The sequence below is a fragment of the Microtus pennsylvanicus genome, chromosome 9 (genome assembly GCF_037038515.1).
Source record: "Microtus pennsylvanicus isolate mMicPen1 chromosome 9, mMicPen1.hap1, whole genome shotgun sequence".
In the NCBI taxonomy this organism is placed as follows: domain Eukaryota; kingdom Metazoa; phylum Chordata; class Mammalia; order Rodentia; family Cricetidae; genus Microtus; species Microtus pennsylvanicus.
This window is the reverse complement of record NC_134587.1, coordinates 85,079,719-85,101,990: the sequence shown is the minus strand read 5'-3', so window position 1 is coordinate 85,101,990 and position 22,272 is coordinate 85,079,719. Positions and strand designations below refer to the sequence as shown.

The window sequence follows — 22,272 nt, the reverse complement described above, 5'->3', positions numbered from 1 at the left end:
AGACAGAGTGTGACGACACATCAGCCTTGGCCATTGTCGCCTCCGGAAGGGGAGGGTAAATTGCTGTGACACTGTGTTATAACAGCCTGGATGGACATGGTAAGACATTGGGCTGTTGACCTGTTCTTGCTTTTAGGGGCTCTAGCCTAGGGTGAGTACCGTCTGCAGTCCAGAGTTACCTGTAGCACGAATTCTAATTGGTCTTAATAGTAGAAACTCAGAGTCAGATATTCGGGGGTGAAAGCGGAAGGGTCAGAGAAGCAGAACGACCAGCCACTAGAGTTCTTACGTCTACCACTGCCCAGACCAAAGGGGCGACCCTGTCCTCAGGCTGCAGTGAGCTCCTGTCTCCTCCCGCCTTCCATTCCTCTATCTGTCCAGCCATATCACTCTTGTCTCCACCTCCCTAGTGCTGGGATTAAACACTTGTCATTCCCAAATTCTGGGATCACCTTTCTCTCTTAGACTGGATAAATTTCGTGTAGCCAAGGGAGGCCTTGAACTAACAGAGATTCCTCTCTGTCTCCTGAGTCCTGGGATTAAAGGTGTGTGCCACCGCTGCCTGGCCTCTAGTGGCTTAGCTCTGCACTATGATCTTCAGGCAAGCTTTATTTGTTAAAATGCAAACAAAATATTGCCATAGTTACCCCCTTCCCTCCTCCATCCTTGACCTTGAAGCATAAGGGTTTGGATGCTTCTGTTGTTCTCTTTGTATTCTCATGACACCTTCTTTTCATAACCACATCTCTTCCTTCTCCCCACAAGACAGTATTTTCTAAAACCCTCATCTTATAAAATGGAGTTGAGTCTTAGACCTGTCTACTCAACACACAGGCTGAGCGGCTTGTAGCTAGCATGTGGATTGAGTTGACATAATCTCTTTGGAAGGGCATCACGTGCATGTTGGACCCTAAACTGGAGGACGCACCCCCAGCTCCAGCACGTGGGTTGTCTCCGCTGTGGAGCCTGTGACTCTGCTGCTGGCTTGCAGTGTTTCTTCTTTTTCCACTGAAGTGATGGGACACTTGAAGCTATGACACTTGAGGTGGTAGCTTTGATGAGGTAATCCTGTTTGTTCTTTGTTCAAAAAGAACATAGCAGCCTCAAGTTGAAGAGGAAGGCAAACATTTTTAAGTTCCTAGGCAGCTTTAGTCTTCAGAGTTTGTGACAGTCAGTGGCTGCTGGGAAAGGCTGCTTCCTGGTAGTCATCTTGAACCTTGGCTAAATCCTGAGTCAATATGTTCCTCACACCCTCTGAGAAGAGGAGCTGGTAATGGGCTCTCCCTCTCTTCCTCTCTCTCTCTCTCTCTCTCTCTCTCTCTCTCTCTCTCTCTCTCTCTCTCTCTCTCTTCCTCCCTCCCTCCCTCCCTCCCTCCCTCCCTCCCTCCCTCCCTCTCTCTCTTTCTCTCTCTCTCTGTGTATTTCAAAGTGAACATTTTTTTTTCTGAAAAATTAGCTTTTACAAGTGTCTATGTATCTAGATAAACCCACACAGCATCTGGTATGTACAGAAAGACTAATTTGAAGCCAACTACATTAGCTTTCTCACAGAGAGGAATTCCAAAATATTTTCCCCTTTTGGATCATTTCTGAGTTGATCCTCTGGTGAGTGCTACTGTTAGCCAACACAGGATAATTCGGAAAGCGCTTTTAAAATCCAGCGATGGCAGCTTCTCAGATCACAAATGGGAAGACATCCGTGGTGTGCTCGGGCACCCATCTACCTGCTGTCTACCTAGGACTGTGCGTACCAGAAAGGCACTTGTCTCCCAGCAGGAAGCGTGTTTCTGATACTGTGCCTGACTTTTACATTTTGATGTATACAGCCTGCCTCGGGACTATTTCATGCATTGCATGCAGTGACTAAGTAGGACGCGAAGGAAGTAAGGACTAGGCTGGGGAGCAGAAGGTCTCCAGGGAAAATGTGTTAGTCTGCACTTTGAGAGAAACCAAGCATGGACCCTAAACAAATGCGTTGCAGTTCATCTCCAAGGTGTGTTCTAACTCCCGCAAGTGTAGCTGCCATACCTAGGGATTACTTCTGTGTGTTAAATGCAGTGGCCACCTCTGTCCCAGACTCAAGTACTTCTTGAGTTGATGAGTCAACTGTGTCAGACAAACGTGGTTGAAGGCCAGTAACAATATGGCAACATTCTGACCAGTACTGGTACTTTATCTAGCCCGCACACACAGAAAATGTATCCTAAATTATCCTAAACAACAACCTTTTCTCTTGCTTGTGGGCCTGTATTTGGGTTAGGTTTTGGAAGGGATTCCTTTTTTCTCCTTAATGGGGAGCCATCTGAAATCTGCATTCAAGACAATGTACTCACTGGGTGCCGGATTAGTACTGTACGTGTGCTGCTCTCTCGACCAAGGTCTGTGGGAGTCCAGGCTCCACGCTATCATAGATGTCTCCATGAGTCATTGTTAAGGCTCCAAAGTATGGATGCCTTGGGGGCAGCTGGATGGTATGATGCACGGTGTTGCAAAACTCCAGGTCAGCGGCCTTTGGTGATCTAGATTTGGAAGTCATAGAGTCACTTCCGCCGTGGTTGCAAGCTCACTAATTCTAAGAGGAAACATATGTCCTGCTTTCCAGAGGGAAAATGCTAGGGAAGACAGACATTGCAGAGGAGTGTGTGATATGGAAAATATCGGGGCCACTTTTGGAGACCATCTACTCCATAGTCCAAAATTGAAATTGTAATCTTCCACAAATCCAGTTTTTCTCCAGTGTTCCTCTTCCGATAATTGACCCCACATTCTCCATTTATTATTATAGCAAAGTTGTAGAAGCTACATTTAACACCTATTTTATTCTTTTAATCCTGAGTAATTTGCCCTTTGGTTTGTTTGATGGGCACTGACTCTGAATCCTCAAGTCCTTAAGTCCTCTGTTCTCCCAATGCCATAAGCTAGCAATTCATTCCCTCCCAGGTCAACCTTACTGTGACAGTCCTCAGCGGGCTTCCCTTCGGGCCAACAGTCCTCCACTGTCTGCTCTGGTACATATGTACTGCTTCCTGTGTACATATTTACTGCATATACCCTGGTTATTGTATGTCAGCCTGACATAGGTGTAGAGTCATTTTGGAAGAGAGGACTCTGATTGAGAAAATGCCTCACCAGATTGGCCTGTGAGCAAACCATGATGTAGAGGGCCCAGCTCACTATAGGAGGTCCCACCCCTGGGCTGGCGGTCCCGAGTACTACGAGAAGCAGGCTGTGCAGTCAATGAAGAGCAAGCCAGTAAGCAGCACTCCCCATGGCCTCTGCTTCAGTCCCTCCCTGCCTTCTCGGCAGTGGAAAGAAGTCCTGGTAGCTTAAGCTGCTTATGGTCATGGTGTTTTACCACAGCAGTAGGAAGCCCTAAGACAGACCTGAGCATGTATTTTTGGGAGAATTGTGGAAAGACTTTGGATCTTTGGACTAGAAAAGCCATTGATGCTCAGAGCTTAATGAGATGTGGGAACTGGGCTGCGAGGTTTCAGGAGGACGTTTGAGATCCCTTAAAGACACTACTGGAGCTGTTTGCTGTTTTAATTAAGAACACTGAAGTGGAACCTTTGCTTTCTGAGACGGTCGATGCTAGTAAACTGGGGGAAAGAGTCAGCTGTGAAGGAAGAGACCGGTCCAGCGAGGGCAGAGGCTGCAGCTTATGCAGGCAGCCAAACTTGGTAATGGGCACTAGTTTGAAGGTATCGGGGGATCCGTGAGAGTAGATGAGGCTTGGCCCTGTGTGTAGGCCCAGAGTCCCCGAAGAGAGGCCAGGAGAGGCCACTGGTGAAGGTGCAGCCTTAGTTGCAGTAGAAGGCCCAGGATTGAAGGGTTGTGAAGAAAAGTTGAAGCTTGGGACTGTGGCAATGTCAAAGTTCCTCAAGAGACCTCTAGGAGAGGCTGTTAGTGAAAGTGTAGCCCAGATATAGCGGGATGCCACTGAGACAGCAGCAGCCCTGGAGGGAGCTGGCCTGAGCCTAGGTGAGAAGCTGTGTGTGCTGCTGGAGGCAGGCCCGGGAGGTGGAGCCTGCCACCAAGCCCTGTGGAGGCCAGAGGATCCTTGTGGGTCAAGCACTGAGTTCTTTATTCTGTTGAATTTTGATTTTGCTTTAATTGGCTTCTGCCTGTACCCCGTTTTTTTCCTCTTGGAGTAAGAAAGTATTTAAGTTATTTTTTATTTTACAGGAGCCTACAAACGAGAGACTGAACTTTTAAGACCGTTTTAGAATTTTACAAAGAGACGCCGGTGTTTTATTGCGACTATGCATATTTTAGAGAAACGTTGTGATGTTAGACAGATTTTGAGTATTTTAAAGTCTTTGGGCTTTATAAGTATTTGAATTTTAAGACTGTGGTTTTACGGTTTAAAATATTTTTATATTGTGATATTGATATTTATGTAAGATCTTGAGGGTGAACATGAAAGAAAAGGTTATGGCTTAACGGTGATGTGGAATTGTAAGATGAAATAAACCCATTCCTCCCTGAGCTTCTTTCTGTCCTGGTGTTCAGTCACAGCAGTAGAACCCTTAACTAAGAGGATAGCACACTTCTTCAAGCTGCTAAAAGCTGTGCAGTTCTTTTGAATTGAAGAACAAAGTTCTCTGCAGATGCGTTTGGGCCTGGGCTCCATTTGCATCTGCTACGCAGGCCCTAGAGCTGGGTTCGCTTTCCTGGCCCAGGGTTCTCACACCCGTCTTGCTAGTTCTTCTGCCTGCCATATTCTATTAATTGTCCATGTTTACATGAATATAATTTCCTTAAGAAAGCCCAGGCTAGACCTTTGCCAAAGCATTTGAAGGTGTCTATATTTTCCTTTCTGCCCACATGACACTCTTAATTGTTCATACCGTCTTTGTTTCTTTTCCTTGGTACACTCTAAAGTGTTCCATGGAATAAAACTACCGGTCTTAGATCTCAAAAGTCACACAGTGAACACTCAGTGCATGCTTATAAATGAATATGTATAAGTATTCATATACAGATATTGCTTATTCCTATGCTCACAGATCAGTTTCTGAGTGTATATAGAGAGATTTATAAACATTTTACATTTGAGTAAGAGCTATAAATTGGTTGAATTTTGTGTCTGGGAACCCATACATGTTTATGATAAATTCTCATCTGTTGAATTCTCATCTATTGTTTAATATATAGCACATTAAAGCTGGGTATAGTGGCTGATGCCTTTAATCTCAGCACTCAGGAGGCAGAGGCAGGTGGGTTTCTGTGCCAACCTGGCCTTTAGAGCAAGTAGCAAGTTCCAGGCCAGTCTGGACTACATAGTGAAACCCTGCCTCAAAAATAAACTTTACAAAAATTAAAATGCAGCACACCAGACACGGTTCTGACTCAGAACTGTTGTGCCCTTTGTGTCCTGACTGACGACTGTCCTCTTATTTAAGGTAAGGAGTCAGCTGCCATGAAAACTGATCTCCTGAGGGCCAGGAACATGAAAAGGTACATTAACCAGCTGACTGTGGCAAAGAAGCAGTGTGAGAAGAGAATCCGAGTCCTGGGAGGTCCTGCCTACGACCTGCAAGAGGATGGGGCCTTGGATGAAGGGGAAGGGCCTCAGAGCCAGAAGGTAGAGCTTGCAGCTTCTAGTGTGACCATATCAGTTTACTATAAACAGTGCAAATGCATGCATATTATTTTACCACTTTAATGTTTTAGACACATTTCCTTGCTACAGGCTCAGGTTGTTGCTTTCATGAGTAAAAAGCTATGTTACTGGGTGTCCTTGAATTCTGTAAGTTGATGATAGGCGGGGTACATATCCACGTATGTTCTGTATATATCCATATATGTGTTCACGTGCCCGTGTATGTGTGCACATGCCTGGTGTATGTGTTTGCCACCCTTCTTTTCTCTACTCACCACCACTTCAAGAGAAACATTTTCTGTTTGCAGAGCCTAAATCAACTATCCACTATCAACCAGACATAAAGTACCGCCTAAGAAGTAAAGACTGTTTCACTTAACTAGCTGAATTGCTATGAGCTCTTTCTTGATACTTAGATAATGAGGTGGCATATTTGATTATCTTGCCCAAAACCACTTAGATAGGATGAGGCAGAACTAGATAAAGACCAGATGTGGTTGATTCACAAATCTCAGTGCTTTCTGACTAAACCATAAAGTGGTGGCATTTGAGCCACATGTCTTTGACTGTCTGCTCATGGCCAGTAGATCCTGTAGAGCACAGGACACCTGCTAGCCCTGTTTTAGGAACATCCTCAGTGCAAGGGCCACACTTTCTTCTACGACCTGGAACAGTTTGGATGGAGCAAACTGCTGCATTGTGTCCCCAGGAGCTTGAGGAACAAGGCTTTCCAGCAAACGGAAGTCCCTCTCTTCTCAGATACCGGACACAAAGAAAACATTGATACAGTGCAGCCCTGGCTGCAGCCTCTAACTTTTCCCTTCTCGGACTTCCACTCAGTCCCTAACCATGAATGGCTGGGTGTGAGTCAGGAACCTGTCTGTTAGTCCCCTTGCCTCCCTCTACTAAGACAACCTTTTACCTTTGTCTTCCCTTCTGGCATGGTTGTCATCAGAGCCTCTTCAGGGGAGGTTGCTGTCCTGTCAGGCCACAGTTCTGTAGTGTCTTACACGGGTGCACCAGTGCAGCTGAGGACCCCTGTTGATAGCAACTGTGCGCTATGTCCTGATGTCCTGTCTTAGGAGGCAAAGCAGAAGCTTTACTATGGTCAGGGTTGGAGGGAGCTGACTTGGCAGATTGAATTTTGCCTTCTTTCCCTCAGTTTTTCTCCTCTTGCTGTCCACTACAGTTCATCTCAGAGAAGGAACTCATCTTGTATCCTTCATTATTTTAATTAATTCACTGATTCAGTAGACACTTATCGAGGGGCCACTGTTTCTTGGTTATTGGATTGGAATGAGGAATAGGATAGAATCCTATTTAATTATAATGTGTATTATAATTTAATTTATAACACATTATAATACTATGTTAATTATAATATACTATGATTATAATATATTATAGTTAAATGTGTGTGTGTGTGTGTGAGAGAGAGAGAAAGAGAGAGAGAGAGAGAGAGAGAGAGAGAGAGAGAGAGAGAGAGAGAGAGATCTAGTCGAGATGCAACATGTATAGCTAAGTGAGGCCCCTAAGGGCTCTACAGTTAGGGTTATAGAATATAGAATAGGAGAGTTTTCGGAAGAATTAGGAAAACAGAATGTGATTTCAGTGCAAGTTGCTTTATGGTGACTACAGAAGACAGTCCAAATCTTGCTGCATTTTAAATCCACTCTTTCTAAACAGGAAAGGAGAAATGCCTTTTATAGCATGAGTTTATCCTTATAGTCAAAGCAGTTCCTCCAGTCTTAAGGCTGAAGACTCGGCTAATCCTCTCCAGCCCCATGGTGGTTCATGCTGCTGGAGTTAGAACTGGGTGGCTTTGAGCTGTTCTGTTACCTTCATAAATGAACAGAGCACTTTTGTTGTGACCTAATCCCAGTCTGGTCAGGAAGAATTACCATGAAGTTTACTTCAAAATATTCCCTTTTAAATTAGATGAGCCATCAGTTAAAAGAAAGAGATGGGCCAGGTGTGGTGGTACACACCTTTAATCTATGCACTAGGGAGGCAGAAGAAGGTAGAGTTTGAGGCCAGCCTGATATACAGAGCAAGTTCCAGGACAGCTAGGGCTACACGGAGAAACCTTGTCTCGAAAACCAGCCACCAACCCCCTCCCAACAATAAAGGAAGAAAGAGATTGCCTGGGTGTGAAAGGCTAGGGGTTTATGTTGCTCCCGCTTCCAGCTCTTAGGATCAAGTCCCAGGTGTTGTACATGTGAAGTGCTTGTTCTACCGCTGAGCTGCCCACACCCTGATACCAGTTTTAACTGAACTCTTAATCCACTATCAATGTTTTCATTCATATGTACTTATCTAGAAAGTGACCCTTGAAGTTTTTTTAATTTACTAATATCAAAGCCTCATGATTTAGTCTCCTGCTTAGTTTCTGTTGCTTGCTGTGATTTATAACAGCTCTTGTGATTCTCCATGAAGAAGATAGTACTGCAGATAGTACTGAGGCCAAGTGACAGAATAAAAGCTCACAGGATTGAAAAGTTTTTTTACTGAAAACAAATCTTTGTCTTGCTCGGTTCAAAGATCACTCCCTGCCCCTGCCTCATCCCCATACAGGTGATCCCCAGGGGAAAGATGGAAAGGTTCAGAAGAAATAAAAGAGGTAGAAAAAATTAAAAGATATGACAATAAGTGGTTTGCCTTTTCTGTGAAGCTAGTTTGTACATCAGTTTATTTGATCCAAGGGTAAATCAAAACGAACACTAATGGGTGTAGTCTAGGACTCTATGCTGAGGGTAAAAATGGTTCCCTGTTTTTTCTTTCTGTTGCTGGAATTGTTGTGGATTTATCTTCTGCAGCCGAAGTTGATACGAACTCCTTTCAGCTTCCTTGGAGCACGTAGGGTGAGGATTTATGCTTCATATAAACTTATGCTTCCCTGATAGGGTTTACACAAAGTAGAAGCAGGTGCTAGTATATCCCAGAATTACGGAACTACTGGAATTCAAGCTAGTGCTGACTAGCTTCTTTTGTGGGAAACTGATAAAAAGATGTAAAGTAGATGTAAAAACAAAAAACAAAAAAAAACACAGAATTGCTGAATGATTCAGTGAATAATACAAAATTGGTATTTTTGAATATTTTCATTTTGAATATTCAGTAAGTCATTTTCTTTCATCAGTTTCTAGAAATTGCTTTTAAAAATATGCCCTCCTTTCTGCTTACAATACAGATTAAGGGCTGCTGAGGGAAGGGTTGAGCGTCTATGGACTTTCTGCATGTGGTTTTAGAAATACCTTAATGTGATATTTTAAAATACTTGCAAATTGATGTGGGAGTGTCATATATCAATCTGTTGATTTCATTGGCTAAGCAATAAAGAAACTGCTAGGCCCATTGGATAGGCCCACCCTTAGGTGGGTGGAGTAAACAGAACAGAATGCCGGGAGGAAGAGGAAGTGAGGTCAGACTCCGCAGCTCTGCTCTCCGGAGCAGAAGCTTCAGAGAGACGCCATGCTACCTGCTCCAGGGAAGACGCACGCTATGAAGCTCTGACCCAGGATGGACTTAGGCTAGAATCTTCCCGGTAAGACCGGTGCTCACAGATTGTTAGAGATGGGTTGATTGGGATATCAGAATTAGCCAGTAAGGGCTAGAGCTAAGGGCCAAGCAGTTTATAAAAGAATACAGTGTCCGTGTAATTATTTCGGGGCATAAGCTAGCCGGGCAGGGCAGGCGGCTGGGGTGTTTGGGGACGCAGCCCCGCCTCCGCTCCTTATTACTACAAATGGCGCCCAACGTGGGGCTAACTGAGTCCACAAAAAACCTGAGAAGGCTTAAAAATAATGGAGAGAGAGTTTAACACAGATTTTTGCTGTTTGTTGGTGGCGTGCTGTAGAGAGATTTCCTGATTCGGCAACAGCAGCAGAAAAAAAAGCTGCGTTATCTTAAAGCGCTGCTTCCTGGGGCTGTGCCGCCAGTGCAAACTCTGGCTTTATGTTTGTGTTCCCGCTTGGGATCAGAAGGAGAGTGCTCTGAGACCGTGACGATGACTCAGAGCTCCCCGCCTGCTCCTGGGCAGAAGGCAGAATCAGGCTTAGGCAGGCGGAAGAGCATGGCAGATTCCTGCCGCCATACAGAGACGTGTTTTCAGACTGCGTAGTGCTCTGCGTGTCAGATTTGGATGTTACTTGGATGAAAAGAATTTCTGTGCTGCATGCTCAGTCTCAGAATTAAAGTGCTGAGTGCCGCTCCTACCTGGTAGCCCCAGAGCTAGCACAAAATGGTACGTCCTCCATTTTGAAATTTTCCTGACTCAGCAGCAGGAACAAACCTGTGTTGTTTTAAAAATGCCGGCTTTCTGGGCCATCCTGCCAGGGCAAACTCTGACTGTTTGAGGCAGGAGGGCCGGCTACTGAGAGAGGACTTGAGTGTTGTCTGTTGTAGCTTGCTGGCTGGCAGGGACCTTGCAGCCAGTACCTCAGCCATGAGGCTGGAAAGCTAAGGAATGGGCTGGATCCAGCCGTCAAAGCCACGCCTTTAGTCCTACTGATATTGCTTGGTAAATTAAAGATTCATGTGGTCAGAAAAAGAAAGATATACAGTAAAGAGAGATTCAAAGACAAAGAAAATTTCTAAATGGTTTACTGTGTGTTAAAAATATATGCAAGCTAAAAGTTAAAGTTCTTAAAGTAAAAAAGAAAAGGAAGAGAGTTGTTGTGTGTACACACCTTTAATCCCAACACTTGGGAGGCAGAGGGAGATAGACCTCTGTGACTTCAAGGTGTGGTAGCACACGCCTTTAATCCCAGTGCCTAGAAGGCAGAGACGAACAGATCTCTGTGAGTTCGAGGTGTAGTAGCAAACACCTTTAACCCCAATGCCTGGGAGGCAGAGACAGGCGGATCTCTGAGAATTCAAAGACAGCCTGGTCTACAGGGTTATTCCAGGTCTACAGATATACGCTCAAAAAGCAAAAAGTTAACCTAGAAATATCACAGCTTAGATTCTTAAGTGCCTAGTGATTTAAAGGCGCAAATCAAAAGTGCTCCTGGATAGTAAAAAATTGCAGATTCACAATAGGACAGATTCAGACGACTAAACGAGTCACACTGTTGGATAAATGTACGTAGGCTTGGGAGAGAGAAGAAAAAGAATATAGAGAATAAAGTTAATGATTAAAAAAAAAAGTAAAGTCTTTAAAGAGACAGAATAAAGTAAAGTGATAGAGTAAAAATAAGCCGCGTAAAGATGAAAAATTCACAGAGAGTCTGGATTCTTTGTATTATTGTGTTTTCTTTAAAATTTTTGACTGTGAAGGAGCTAAGTACAGAGAGACATTTCATTATATGGGCTGCCCAGTGGAACCAGAACGGATATCATGAGGGTAATCCGTAAGTTTTTCCCCTTTAAATAAATATCACCCTATTAATCATAATCCCAAATTGGTGTGGCATTGTTTGTGACTTACGCCTTCATTTGGCTTCATTTGGGGCGTGGTCTCTCAGCGGCGATAGGCTGGAGGAGTGGGAGGTCCTCCCGCAACAGCAAATTGCCATCATGTTAATATTTAAGAATTTCAAAATAAAAGTTTGTAATTATATTTGAGTTTCACCTATTAAATATTATTTCCATTACTGGTTTAGACTAAGGATATGGGTCTTAAATCCCTTCTAAATTAATTTGTGGTAGTTCTCCTAATTGAGTCACCAATAAATACGGGGGGACACCTGCTCACTCTGTGGTCCCTGTTCATGGTTGTTCCAACTGTGTTCAGATATTCAGTGTCTTCTTTTTCTGTGAAAACCAATAAATAAGAGTGATAGAACTGATTTGGTAGCACATACAGTGGAATTTAAGGGCCAATTAAAATAGTATTTACATAAGATTTGTTAGCGCCTATGGTAGTATAAACAAATCAGGATGTAGACCTATTTATATTTTTCCTCAGCTGTATGAAATATGATAGGAAGTAAAAATGACAAACCATTAGACTCTAGAGCCTTAGTTATTTTTAAACATTTCTCTCTAGTTGTTTATGTCTTTTTGCCTCGTACAAGAATTGTTATCTGTGTCCTGATATCAAGTAGATGCCAAATAACTAAACATTTAAAATAAGGTTAGTGATTTTTGAATATATGCATTTTCAATACTCAGGAATCTGAATTTAAAACTTAGAGACCTGATAGCTATTTCATCTTCTCAGGTGTACTATCTTACATTGTCTTTGATCTGAAAATTCATTTTTCCCCGAGTGTAGAAGTTAATTCATGGAAGTTAAATGCAGACTGGTATTTGAAATTTGATCTTTAGAAAATCTTCCCGTCTTACGGTTTCTATTGCTGTGAAAAGATACTATGACCATAGCAACTCTTATAAGGAAACATTTAACTGGGGCTGGCTTATAGTTCCGAGGTTCAGTTCATTGTTGCCATGACAGGAAGCATGGCAGCCTGCAGACACACATGGTGCTGGAGAGAAGCTGAGAATTCTATGTTCAGACCCACAGGCAGCAGCAAGAGAGGATGACACTGGGCCTGGCTTGAGCATCTGAGACATCAAAGCCCACCTCCAGTGACACACTTCCTCCAACAAGGCCACACCTCCTAAACAGTGCCATTCCCTATGGACCTATGGGCCATTTTCATTCTAACCACCACACTTTCTTGTGTTCTCTTAATAGATTCTTCAGTTTGAAGATATTATGACCAATCCTTTCTACCGAGAGTGCTTTGGAACATACCTGGAGCGAATGGACAGGCAGACTCTGATTGGCTTTTGGGAATCTGTGGAGCACCTGAAGACTGCTAACAAGGTAGTGTGTTTGTTTCAAGGAATAGTAGTCGTTAGCTGATGGAAGCTTGCATGCTAGACAGTGTATCACCAGGTCAGTGATGCCATCCTGGGACACTTTGTAGACCAGGCTGGCCTTGAACTCACAGAGATCCACCTACCTCTGCCTCCCAAGTGCTAGGATTAAAGGCATGTACCACCATGCCAGGCTTAAGTATATATTAAAGGATCATTTTACATCACTATATTATAACTCAGCCCATTATGGCAAATCGAATTGTATTGCACTGTCTTTATAGAAGATACTTTTGACTGAATAGTTAAGGGGGAATATTTACAAGTGTACCAAGAGATTAGAATTCATTATTTTAATGAAGCATACAAATGTGTACCCATCCATGTGGTTCTTATGAAACCTTGGCCTCGTAAGCTTGCTCTGTCACCATGTGGATCTCATTACCATGAGCAGTTCTCACGCTTTTCATTCTTTTTGTTTGTGCGGTACACTTTTTACAGTAGGTTTTTGCCTTTTATTTCACACAAAATATGACTGAACAAAGGAACACAAACATTTTTGGTTTCAAATGCCTCTCAGAGCAAAGAACCCAATATATTATGCATTGTCATTAGTAAGTTCTCAATGCATATTTTAGAATTAAAGAATGTCTGTACATGCTTTGTATAGGTAAATATATCTAACTCACACATGCACCATGTATATTATATTAGCATATACCATTTGAGTGATTCATTAACATAAGTGCAAAGCGCATTTAATTTCATTTGCATATGAATGTTGCTAGGATAGAAAACCAAATTAAGTACCTGATTTATCACACATTGGACTAAGCAGCTAAATTCAGTCTTGTGATATTTTGAAATCTCAGGACAACGTTTCATTGCTGATTCATTCACAAGGCACAAATTACCATCTGTTACTCAATGAAATCACTAGCCTTAACTACAGCTGGCTTTCGGCTGCTCCCAAAAGAATGTTGTAAAGAGCCATCTAAAGTTTTCTCAATCTACTGACTATAATTGGAAATAGCTTCCTGAAAGTAGCTGTCGTTTGTTCTGACAGTCAGGTAAATGAGTCGTGGTCATTAGTTCATGTCTTTTTATGACTGTGGAAGTTTGTGTAGTGTTCCTAGAGCTGAGGGAGCACCCTGGAGCACGCGAGGATCATGTGCACGGGGAGAGAGGTTGGTGTTTCTGCAGCACGCAGCAGTGACCCCAGCGTGCTCTCAGGACTGGGCTGTCTGGTATGGCTCAGTGACAGTGGAGCTGCTCTGCAGCCTTATGTCTGAAGAATACCCGTTGTGTTTTTATCTATGGTTACTCTATTGGCTTCTTTCTTCCCATGTTAGAGAGGTGTGCCCCCCATTGTTACATCAGATAAAAGTCAGTGAGACTGTTCCAAGTCACGTCTCTGTGAAGTTGAGGATGTGTTGCGATATTGGAGCTAGTCCATTTCTTGATTTACTTTCCTGTAGCGTTTTGAGATATTAACTGCTCAATGTAAGTATTCATCTTCAAGAAGTGGCTTGTTTCAAGGTCTGATACTTGCCCTGAATGTGAATACAGAAGGCTGAGACCCTGGGTTTACAGTTCTAGGATGCATCTAGATACTGTCCTTTTAGCTTTAACATGTAGGGGATTTAGTGGAAAATCATTTCTCTCAGAGACAACATTTTTTTTTGTTGTTGTTTGTGTATGTTTTGGTTTTTCAAGACAGGGTTTTCTCTGTAGCTTTGGAGCCTGTCCTGGACCTTGCTCTGGTAGACCAAGCTGGGCTCGAACTCACAGAGATCTACCTGCCTCTGCCTCCCAAGTGCTGGGATTAAAGGTGTGCACCACCACCACCTGGCTGAGACAACATTTTTTACCTATCTCTCTCTTCATCTTTCTGTCTTTTCAGAATGAAATTCCACAGTTGGTTGGTGAAATTTATCAGAATTTCTTTGTGGAAAGCAAAGAAATACCTGTGGAGAAGTCACTTTACAAAGAAATCCAGCAGTGTCTTGTAGGAAACAAAGGCATCGAGGTGTTCAGCAAAATCCAAGGGGATGTGTATGAGGCGCTGCGGGACAGGTACTACCCGTCCTTCATCGTCAGTGACCTCTATGAGAGGCTGATGACGAGAGAGGAAGAAAGGCGGGATGCACAGCTGACCTCTGACAAGGATGAGCTGGTGAGCCGCGGGCACCTTCACTTCCGCTCTTCTGTGCCAGCTCCTTTTCTTGTGACCAAACCCCTGCCAAAAAGTTAAGGGAAGAAATGTTTGAAATCACTGAAATGTAGGAAAATGTCGCTGCATGATAGAATTTGTTTTAGTTCATATGAGCAAAGAAAGCAAACAAAGTTGTCCCATAGCAGCAGGGGCAGCAGCAGGGGCAACCTCACTGAGTTTTTCCTGTGGTGGCACACTGTGCACCTAGAAGGACTATAATTGCCTGAAACATCCTCACACATGTGCAGTGCTTTTCATGAACACACTCACTTGAGGACAACGTGTAGGGTTTTGCCATATTGCGTCTATGTAAATCGAGATTGCTCGTTTGTTCCCGGCTGCCCAGTCCTGAATAGTTACACAGAAACTGTATTATTTATAACACTGTTCGGCCAATAGCTTAGGCGTGTTCCTAGCTAGCCCTTACATCCTAAATTAACCCATTTCTATTAATCTGTGGATTACCAGTGCCGGCATGTTACTCCTTTGGCAGCTACACAGTGTTTCCCTGACTCTGCCTACTCTCTCTCTATATCCCTTCCATCCTGGCTATATTCTGCCCTGCTGTAGGCCAAAGAAGCTTTATTCATTAACAAATAAAAGGAACCCCTACATTTTATATATTTACATGTAATAAGCAAGAACATCCAAAAATGAAAACAGCTTGTTTTTCTGGAATTAGCAATACTTTCATTTAATTTAATTTGCTGTTTGCTACAATTAATTAAAAAACCTTCAGGAAACAATCTGGGAGGAAGTTAAGGAGAAAAGATTGGAAGAAGAGTCCAGAGCATTTCCCTGCAGTGTCCACAGATGGAAACTAAGGAATCTGTTGTTCAATAGAAAGCCAAGGCCTTCCCAAATCACACTGCAAATGCTGTTTACCTGTAAAATATATGTTGGTGTGCATAATACATTTTCAAGAACAATACTGAACAAAGTGCACACTGAAATACTTCTAGTAGTATGGAATTGAACATTTTTGAATTCATTTTTTCATACAGCATATTTTGATCATGTTTTCCCCCTCCCCCAACTCCTAGATCTTTCTAACCTCCCAATATACAACTTTTAATCTTATGGTGTTAGTGTCTCCACCCGTCCCCAAAACAGGAACACCAAAAAGCAAGGGACACACACACACACACACACACACACATACACATATTTTGTTTTGAAAATCAAAACAAACAGTAAAAAGACCAATAAGACAAGAAAAAATGCCCCAAACAAAACAAAAAAAAATTCACCAAAATGCCATGGAGTTGTTAAATATGAACATTCTTTTTGAACGGATTTTATAGAACTGTTGGAAGCCTGGGGAGGGCGAGCTCTGTTTCCTGCAGAGATGGAAGAGAGAGCATTCCTGTTGAAGGGATGGCAGGTGCTTCAATTGCTTCCCTTTGTCCCACAGATTCCCGTGGTTGGGGATTGGTCCATGGGGTTCCACCCCCATTTGGGCTGTTAGACATTTTCCTTCCCAGGCGTCTGAACACCCGCTGCTCTGGTTTCAAATGATCCCATTCTTCTCTGCTGGGGAAGGAGAAAGGCGCTAGGCAGGTTCTTCTTCAGTATTCCTCAGGGGAATCTGGTGTTTGGGGACAGCAGTGGGTGGGAGGTGACTTTCTGTTGTTGTAAAACGTGCTGGCTTGCTGTTTTTTCGCCAGGGTTCAGGAGGGGAGGCTGGCGAGGAAGCCATAGAAGGCAGCAGTGGGATTAGCGATCAAACCAGCTTTGCTGTAAACAAACTTCGAGAGCTGAGTGAGAAGCTTGAATATAAAAGGCAAGCTCTAAGTTCTATTCAAAATGCACCAAAACCCGATAAGAAGGTAACTGTCTAGCTTTCAAGGTTGTCTCTGAACGTTTGTCCTCTGTGTAAATAGTAGTTTCTCTGCTGAGAGCTGTCAGCTTCCTTAAGAATGACGTTCAGGAGCAGGTGGAGAGCTTCACAGAATCATGAAAACAGTGTTTCCCTAAAAGCCAAGAGGATTTAGAGTTTGAAAGTGTTGGATATTTCCTTATTGGTTTCAATTCTGAACATCTGTTACCCTAGTCCCAAAGAATTTGATTCTTCTCTTTGCTCGGGAAGGGGAAGGGCATTATTAATGTTAATCTGAAAAATTCTAGGGACTGGAGAGGTGGCTCAGCAGTGAAGAGCATTTGCTGCTCTTACAGAGGACCTAGGTTCCTTTTCCAGCCCCACGTGGCAGCTTACAACTGTCTGTATCCCTAGTTCCAGGGTACCTGACACCCTTGTCTTTCCTCCTAGGCACCAGGCACATGGACAATGCACAGACACACATGTAGGCAAACACTCAGACATGAAAAATAAAATAAATATGTCTTTGAAAATTAACTTAAAAAGTTAAAATATAGCTGGGCAGTAGTGGCGCAGCACTTGGGAAGCAGAGGCAGGTGGATCTCTGTGAGTTCGAGGCCAGCCTGGTCTACAGAGGAAATTCCAGAACTGGCTCCATAGCTATTGAGAAACCTTGTGTTGAAAAACAAAACAAAACAAAACAAAGAGAAAAAAATATTAACAGCTTGGGACTGGAGAGATGATCCCATGGGTAAGAAGAGCACAATTGTTGCTCTTGCAGAGGATCTGGGTTTGGTCCCAGAATCCACATGGCAGCTAACAGCCACTTTAACTCCAGTTCCAGTGGATTTGATGCCCTCTCTGGTCCCTGTGGGCACTGCATACATGTGGTACTCAGGTATACATGCCGAGAAAATATACATAAAATAAAAATAAATCATATTTTTTAAAAAATGTAAACAGTGGGGTAAGGTGCTTGCTGCACAAGCGTGAGAAGCCAGGCATGGCGCTGGGGGAGAAGGGGCGGCTCTGTGAGACAGATGGGCAGATGCCAGCAGCCTGACAACCAGGCAGTGTGCCCCCCAAAATGATGAACTGCAGGTTCTCAAAGTGAGGCGGGGAGTGGTTGAAGAAGACACCTAAGTGTGCAATGCACACATTCATAATGCACACACACACACACACACACACACACACACACACACACACACACACAGTTTTTGTGAAAAGCAGTTCACGGTTTGGACCAGTTTTGCTCTGGTTTTATGTGTCTTTAGAATCCAATGGAGTTTCTAAAGTGGAGGTGTGATTTGTTCTATATGAGTATCCTCCAGCATTTCCTGAATGTGCTGAGGAAAGCAACTTATAGTAAAATAATTTTAATGAATCACGTTGGGTTTCCATGCTTGGTACTTCTTTAATACTTCTTTCATGACTATTCAAATAGTTTTATAATAAAGTATTTCTGAAACAATATTGTAAGAAGATATAAGCATTTTACCAATCTATAGTCAAAATATTAATTCATTTATAATCCAGTGTTCAGTTGGAGCAGTGGGTTTTCTTTGAAGAAAGACACAGGCTAGACTCCTTAGCGCTTTCTCCAGGTAGTTGTGTTACTTCTCTAGACTTGTGAGGGTGAAAGGAGACAAGTACCAGGTTCCAGAGTCATCATAAGAATAGATTTATTTCCCCTCAACACAGAGCCATTCCAGTTAGTGTGTGGGAGCGTGGAGGGCCCGGCAGTTTTCCCATGGCATCTCTGACATGATAGACAGGGTCACCTGCACAGTGGACGGTGACCGCAGTGTGGCCTGTACCTCCAGAACAGCTGTATTGATTCTAGACTACTTCATTTTCAATTCAGCTGTGTTCCTAGGAAGCCAAATGAAGGATGAGTTGGAGAGTGTTCCCTGGATTATTTGGCCAGGAGACATTCTTTAGCCTTTCTTGAAAGAATTTCTAGTAATTGTGGGCTAAGCATTCTGAGCCCTAATCACATGAAAGGTTCTCAAGCGAGTTGGTGGCTTCATTGTTGTGATGAATTTGAACACTCCCTCATTTCCTGTTCAATCAAATTGCCCCTGGGCTGTGTAGGGAACCCTCCACTCCTGACAGACAGTTGTACTCAGGGCTGGGGCCTCCAAGAGGAGGTTTATCTGCCTTTTAAGTCATTCAGTTTGGGGGCTGGAGAGTTGGCTTGGGGGCTGGAGAGATGGCTCAGGGGTTAAGAGCACTGACTGCTCTCCAGAGGACCTGGATTCATTTCCCAGCACCCACATGGCAGCTCACAACTGTCTATAACTCCTTTCCAGGGGACCCAGTACCAATGCACATAAAGATTAAAAGTAAAAAAACAAAGTGGTTCAAGTTGGAAAATATAAAATATGTCTGAGTCATTTTTAAAATTTATTTAATGCAACATCAATATCAAGTCTTCTAGGTCATGAACTTAGGATCTCTACAAATATTTGTCATTTTTCATCATTTTATTGGTGTTGTATAGTATGTATTACAGAACTCTTTCGTTTCCTTGGCTAATATTTGAGAATTTTATTCTTCCAGGTGCTGTTTTAAGCGAAACTGCACTATTTTAGGCCACTCGTCATTAGCGTAGAGAAGCACAGCTGTTCTGTGTGTTGGTTTCTGTGCTGCTTCTCTGCTGGATTGCAGAGCCTCTGAGTTGTTTTCATAACTCCCAGGTTGTTTGTCTTGTGCTAGATTATTTCCAAGTTGAAGGATGAAATACTTCTGATAGAGAAAGAATGCACAGACCTCCAGCTGCACATGGCAAGAACGGACTGGTGGTGTGAGAACCTGGGCCTGTGGAAAGCAACCATCACCAGTGCAGAGGTATGGCCGCAGCCGCAGGTGCTCTGTCTAAACCATAGCTTTCCCCTGGAGAATTAAGAGTGAAGGTCAAAACCCATGCTCATTCTGTTAGCCCCCTTCGTCTACTACCTTCCTTTCCTCCATTTTCTCTCCGGTGTGCTCGTGCACGAGGGGAAACTGCCCAGGACTTCATGGAGTGGATCTGAGCTCACTCCACTCCAGTCAGAAACTCCGTGCTTTTGTACATTGAATTGTAAGCAACCTTGAGACAGGAACAGTTAATGCCCTTGGAGTACTGATCTATTTTTTCTGTTATGATTGATATAAAATGGAAAGTATTTTTAGGAAGTTGGAAATAATAAAAAATGTAACTTTTATTGTTCCATTTTGTTCAGTTAGATCTCAGAAACTCTAAAATCTTTAGTAATGAATATTTTTCCTCTTGGTTATTTTTCAAAGGGTTTGAAGGGTACACTTTACCCTCTCTCTTACCCATTTGTTTGATTAGTATATGTTGTATAAAATAATAGATTTCATTATGATGTTTTCATACACATGTATAATGTACCTTGATTGTTTTCGCCCCATTGGCTTTCTTGTCCCCTGCTCTGTCCCCTTCCATTTGACTACAGAATAATTCCTGTTAGTGGAAAGAGCTCCTAAGCATTGGCTGATGCCCTTCCCTCCTCCTGAGTGGGGAGAAGCTGGGATAGCTAGTCACGCCCACCATACTTCACACAAGTAGCGAGGTGGCAAGTGAGCACAGGCACCAATGTTTTGTTTCTTTTGATTGTTGTTCTTATCTACGCTCCTCTCTGCCAGTGTCTCAGCAGCTCAACAGGCTGAGTGCAAGGGAGCTTAAATCTCAAACTGTAGTTTTCCTCTAGATATGGCAAACACGCAGCCTGTTCTCCAGGTGCTGCTCTGAAAGCCCAAGGGCTCCTGTGAGCACTCCCATTAAACATGGCTACTCTGGCCATGCCCCCATGTTCCGCCTGTACAATGGAGTAGCGTTCCTCCCTTATACGGTGCGTGTGGGTGTCCACGAACCTAGTGTCTCTTTGCCTTTTTAATTCTTCTCTAAGTTATGATATTAATTCAGACTTAGAATTAGTATAATTGCCCCATGTGTGCATCTGTGTGTGTGTGTGTGTGTGTGTGTGTGTGTGTGTGTGTGTGTGAGAGAGAGAGAGAGAGAGAGAGAGAGAGAGAGAGAGAGAGAGAGAGAGAGAGAGAGAGAGATGTAAGCTGGACAGTAAAGGACCCCCACCACAGTAGCTGATCTCTACTTACTGTGGCACAAGGCCAGGGTGTCTGCACTCACTCCCAGGCTGGTTGAGACTCTTGGCAGAGTTCAGGAGTCCCTGTTATAAACCCGAGGTCTGGGCTCTCTGTTCTTGTTTGTTTCCTTCTTGGGAATGAAGTCTTTCTGACTTCATTTTCTGTTTTGTAACAGAACAAATGCTCCTTATGATTTAGCTCTCTATTCAGATGATCTCCCCTATTCTAAGATCTGCTCTGTCATATAACATGATCTAATTGCCAGAGGAAGGGGAAGATAGATCATTCTTAGGATCCCAGGGTTTAACAAGGGCACTGTACAGGGTACACCAGAAAGAGGGCAATTGTGTGTGTCACTAAAATTCTCTTATAGTGTCTGCTTATTATGATTTAGTTGTCTGGGCTATTTGTTTGTTTGTTGTTTGTTTGTTTCTTCAAGGTGACAGAAGAGAATGGCGAGCAAATGCCTTGTTACTTTGTCAGGGTAAATCTACAAGAAGTTGGAGGGGTTGAAACTAAGAACTGGACCGTCCCAAGAAGGCTCAGTGAGTTTCAGAATTTACATCGGAAACTTAGTGAGGTACGACTACTCATGAATACGGACTCGTGATCACAGGACGTAGAATTTCCGAGTATGAAGACATTGAAGAGTTCATACAATTCATAGAGGAAAAGGGATTGCTCTTTCTGCTTGTTGTTGCCGGTGCCATAGTGTTCTCAGCCTGACATTTGGAAATTACTCATAGATCAAACAATCTAGTCTACTCCAGATCCTTCAGGGCAGATGGTTGTCTGATTTTCATTATAAATTGCTGAAGAGCCCCAAAGATGTCAGAGACCATGGATCTAGGACCAGTAGATTGAAGCTGTGGTCTGTAACCCTTCAGTGGGTCCTGAAATCAGTGGTGTGTTAAGGAACTAGGAAGGCAGAGCATGTAGGATTTCATTGTGTGTACTCCAGGAGTCTGCAGAGTGGAGTGGATGAAAACACCCAGAGCCAGAGAGCACAACCGGCTCCTCAGATCTACATCTCCTGTTTGTGAGGATGAAGGGAGTAGATGCTACTGAGCAGGCAGAAGGATGTGTGGTCCATAGGAAACGCTTCTGTGATTCTGTTTTCAGTAGTAATGAGCACTGTTTCACTTTGACTTACATATATATGATATATATGTAGATGCAGATATTATAAATGTGTATCATGCTTGTAGAATAGCATAGCAATCTAGTGAGTTCCTGGATTTGCTAGTCGAGGGAACTGACTCCATTGCTTACTTGATTCAGGATGTGTGCAGAGTGGCCAAGCCTGGGTCAGAACCAGTTTGTTCTTCCTGCTTTTCCTCTAGAGGTGATTTCACTTTCTACCGAAGACAAGTTCCTTTTATCACAGCAATGAAAACCTCTGCAGTCATTTCACTTTGAATTCCAGGCTGTTTTTCTCTTGCCGAGAATGAACCAACACTAGAGAAGCCCTCCTTACTCTTTTGCCAACGAAAGACATGTTTCCTTTAGCTTTGTCTCCCAGGTCATTTCTAACAATTTTTCTTCAATTCTATTTCTAACAATGTAAGAATTGTTTATTTTATTTGTTATTCTTCTCTCACATAGTACATCTCAACTATGGTTTCCCCTCCCTCTTCTCCCAACCTGAATCTTCCATATCCCATCTCCCCCAGATCCACTCCTCCTCTCTTCCCTTTAGAAAAGAGCAGACCTCCCAGGGATATCAACCAAACACTGCATAGCAAGTTATAATAA

The 22,272-nt window shown here is 43.2% G+C and overlaps 1 protein-coding gene across 2 annotated transcripts in view; it reads left to right on the top strand.

Annotated features, from left to right (window-relative positions):
• The window catches only part of Snx25 (sorting nexin 25), a 103,979-nt gene that overhangs the window by 67,778 nt on the left and 13,929 nt on the right, over positions 1 to 22,272 (top strand). The window contains exons 7-12 of one of the 2 annotated variants that reach the window (XM_075986707.1): positions 5,406 to 5,587; positions 12,246 to 12,377; positions 14,274 to 14,546; positions 16,253 to 16,414; positions 19,126 to 19,257; positions 20,957 to 21,097. In XM_075986707.1, the coding sequence (XP_075842822.1) occupies positions 5,406 to 5,587; positions 12,246 to 12,377; positions 14,274 to 14,546; positions 16,253 to 16,414; positions 19,126 to 19,257; positions 20,957 to 21,097 (1,022 nt within the window). The remainder of the gene's footprint in view (positions 1 to 5,405; positions 5,588 to 12,245; positions 12,378 to 14,273; positions 14,547 to 16,252; positions 16,415 to 19,125; positions 19,258 to 20,956; positions 21,098 to 22,272) is intronic. The other variant, XM_075986708.1, reaches the window with a different exon arrangement.